Source organism: Solanum tuberosum, unplaced genomic scaffold (genome assembly GCF_000226075.1).
Source record: "Solanum tuberosum cultivar DM 1-3 516 R44 unplaced genomic scaffold, SolTub_3.0 scf00395, whole genome shotgun sequence".
Taxonomy (NCBI): domain Eukaryota; kingdom Viridiplantae; phylum Streptophyta; class Magnoliopsida; order Solanales; family Solanaceae; genus Solanum; species Solanum tuberosum.
Window position 1 is genome coordinate 466,464 of NW_006239328.1, and position 3,726 is coordinate 470,189.

General features: G+C 39.6%; 1 protein-coding gene across 2 annotated transcripts; it reads right to left on the reverse strand.

Annotated features, from left to right (window-relative positions):
• Positions 1 to 241: 241 nt before the first annotated feature.
• Positions 242 to 2,798, reverse strand: LOC102586018 (putative clathrin assembly protein At2g25430). Of its 2 annotated transcripts, none has more exons than XM_006362562.2 (2): positions 2,605 to 2,798; positions 242 to 2,434 (listed from the first exon to the last, which is right to left on the reverse strand). In XM_006362562.2, the coding sequence occupies exon 2, from the start codon at positions 2,395 to 2,397 to the stop codon at positions 472 to 474; it is 1,926 nt and encodes a 641-aa protein (XP_006362624.1). In that variant the 5' UTR covers positions 2,398 to 2,434; positions 2,605 to 2,798; the 3' UTR covers positions 242 to 471. The 2 variants fall into 2 exon arrangements, with proteins under 2 accessions (XP_006362624.1, XP_006362623.1); XM_006362561.2 differs by having other exon boundaries at positions 242 to 2,459.
• Positions 2,799 to 3,726: the final 928 nt, after the last annotated feature.

The window sequence follows — 3,726 nt, forward strand, 5'->3', positions numbered from 1 at the left end:
TTTCATATTTGCCTCGAGAACTTCTAAATTTCCATTTAAACTCATTTTTATATAGTAAAGGGCTTTCAGTATAAAGCAACACGTCATCACGGCAAACGGACCTAGAATCTGGTCACTTTGTCTGAGCAGCTTGAGATGAAGTCTCTCTACCTATCAGTATCACAACACAATATTTTATAGAAAAATAAATTCAAACAGCATGCCTCTGAAAAACAAAGCATGTAGTTAACCACACAACCAATATTCAAACAACACCCTTCTTGAAATGAGCATTACTTAACAAGTACATTAAGAAATCCGTATATTACGAAAACATGAGAGAATACAACACAGGTCATTCACTAGACTCGCTAAGCATGAACATATTGAAGATATAGCCATCAAATAATACAGTGGATTAGGTCAAACGCTAAATAATGAACACCCAACATAAACATAAAAAAGGAAAAAGAAAAGGTATATGTTGCAAAATCAGTAAGGATTGTAGTAGTACCCTGCAGCAGGTGGTATTCCAACGCCGTTTACTGGTGGCATTCCATAAGGCATCACAGGGGGTTGCCCTGGACCATAGTATCCTCCGGTAGTGATCTTGGCCAAACTCGTTTGACCTTGCATGCCATCTCTGCTATACTGCTGCCATACCATCTGTTCCTGCACTAGCAATTGCTCTTTCTTCTGCAAATCTGCCATTTGCACATAAGAGGGTGGTGGAACACTCAAAGATGCGGCAAAGGGGTCTTGTCCAACTGTCTGGACTGTTCCATCAGGTGCAGGGAGTGCCAAAACTGGTGTAGCACTCTTCCCTACTCCTGGCAATGCCACACTGCTGGCACTGCCACCACTTGATTGCGCAGTGGCTACATGTTGCCTAACAACACCCTGATCATACATGCCATTCAACAATAGTGGATCAAGACCGCCACCCAATGCCGCCTTCTGCTTAGACAAATTACTTGCTGTCTCCACCAAAGCCAGTTCCCAATCAGCCTTACCACTCTCAGCTGCTGGATTCTGCCAAGCAGATGTAACCTCTGGTTCCCCATTGGATGGGAATGCTTCCCACGACCCATTTGCATTGCTTGTTCCTGGTCCTGCAAATAATGCCAAGGCAAATTTATTCCCCTGATCATCAGCAGTAACACCCTCCTCCCTCAAATCCACCAAATCTCTGGTTTCCTGAATAACAGGCTTAGGCTTAGGAGGCTCTGGTTCAGGAGGCGGTGGAGCAGTATAATCCTCTGGTGGTGGCAATGCTTTAATTTCATTCATATCCGGTATTGGCTCCTCTTCCTGTGGAGCTGGCTGGCTCTCTACTTTCCTTTCAGGACTCTTCATCACCTTGGCTCTATCTCTCACAAACTCCTCTAATGTATCTAATAGCTTGCTTGTAATCCTCGACACTTCTGGGTATTCTGACGACCTTGACACACCTATATCCTTGCACCAGTTATAGAATCCCACCAACTCATCTATCTGCTTGGCTGCACTAGAATAGGCATCAAAGGCCTTGACACAATCCTCATACTCCATATCAAAAAATTTATCCAACAGAACAGCCAAAACATCACATATATCCATGTAAATTTTGTAACTTTCTTTAACCACAGGGTACAAAGCAACCAGGACCATCCTTTCATTCTTAGCCAAACCAGTTGGCCGACAAGACAAAAAGCGATCTAGCAGTCTCTGCAAATGAGTCATTTTCCCAAAAATCCTTTCAGGCTTCATCTCTCTCAATGGAGTCACATCTTTCTTCTCCTGTATGGACTCTCTCACATCACCTGAAGATCTGGACCTCCTCATTCCATAACCAGGCTCATCTCTAAAGTCCCCATGATCATAATCATATCCGTGGTTAGAACTCTGGGGCGATCTCCATTGTTCATCCTTAGATCCATACCTTTCCATCTCTCCACCATTTTGCTTCCTCTCAAAAACCATCAATTCTAACCTCTGATCCAAATACAAAGCATAAGTCCTTACAAAAGCGGAATGATCCCATGAACTGGCGTGAGCCTCATCTCTGAAATCCAACAAATTTAGCAGCCTTGTTCCCCTCCTGGTAGCATACATAATTTCTTGCTGAAATACAGCATCTCCATCATTGAGAAGTCGGTGAATTAGCATCAAACACTTGAGAGCAACAATCCAATCTCGGGTTTTTCCCAACCTTTTGGAAATTGCAGACATGCAGGCAGTGACATAACCCCGTGAAGATGAAGTCAATTGGAGAATCTCCCTTATGTACTTCTCTCCAGCTGGTTCATCATCGTGGCTAGTAGCCTTAACAATAGCAACTTCCAGCTCTGGTGCCATGTTGCTGGCAACTTTGGCAATTCCTATGCTTGTCTGGTCCTTCACAGCCCCTATGGCCTTTCGGATGGTGGTGGGCGCCATGGCAGGCAAAAGTAGATTTTTACTACAGTAATTGTTTCTGCGGATTAATTTCAAGATTTGATCTGTTAAAACAGGCCATCCAAGAAACAGATTTAACAAAAGAAAATTTTAAGTTTGTATATTAGGAGAATGAAGTAGTATATATTCAGAAAAGGAAAATCAAGTAGTAACAAAATTAGGAAAGAAGAATCAAAAGTTGAGACTTACCTGAGCGGATACAGATCTGTAAGGAAAGAGCAGATAATTGAACAAAGAGAGTTATGCTTTTTAGCAGCAAAAGTATAACAACAATAGCCACAACTAATCTCTCTATATATTTGGAAACAATTATTAAGATCTAAAATAAGTCGCGCCGTTTGGATCTGAAAATTGTCGCCATTCTAGTGACCGTGTTTTAGGTCAGTATTGTTATGAGAACATGCTGTTTGTCAACAGTGACAATGTTTATCCGGTCTCTAATTACTTGTTTAATTTCAAATTGACATATTTATTAAAAAAATAATTATTGACATATTGAGCTTATCATTTTATCCTTTATTAATTATGAAGTAGATTAATTAAAAAATTAATCTTTTCAAGAAATTCTACTTTTTCAAAATAATTAATTGAGAATATAATAAGTAAAAAAATTGTCATTTCTTAATTTGTCAAATTAGACAAATAATTAGGAATAACTTGTAACACCCCGACTTTCCAAAACGTCTAAATTAACTCGTATCTTCGTGAAAAGACAAGGAGGGTGACTAATAAATTAAAAATGATGTGGTATGTCATATTTTAAGTGTTCAAGGGTTGTATCTCAAGTTTTGAAGTTAAGTGGCAAATTAAAAGTTGGCGAAAGTTATCGTAAGTTCCTTTTTAAAGATTTATCTAAAATTTGGGTCAAATGTCTTGGATGTTTTCTCCCAATATATAAAGAGTTAAAAGACCTATCACCCATTAAATCAAAGGCCTACGAGTCTAGTTTGCAATGCACAAAATCCCGTATCAAAGCGACATCAGAGCAAAAAGTTATGAGGGTTTTACTAGGAACTGCCGGGGCAGAATCCGGGTCAGGTAAAAAATATGGTATGTCGGCTTATTTAACGTTTTAAGCCATGAAAACATTCCATTTCAGTTCCAAACCAGAGAGAAAGCTTAAGAGAGAGTTCCTATGGAGTTCTAGCCTGATGAAGCTTAGTTTTTGACGATTTCTACCATTAAACATTGCCCCCGTGCCTAGAAACGTAATTCCTTCATGTGGCAATCATTTTCCCCTTCTATTAGATGTGTTTGGAGCTGGTTTTTGAAGATATAAATTTGTAGTTATTGGTGTTTCTTCAAGATTTA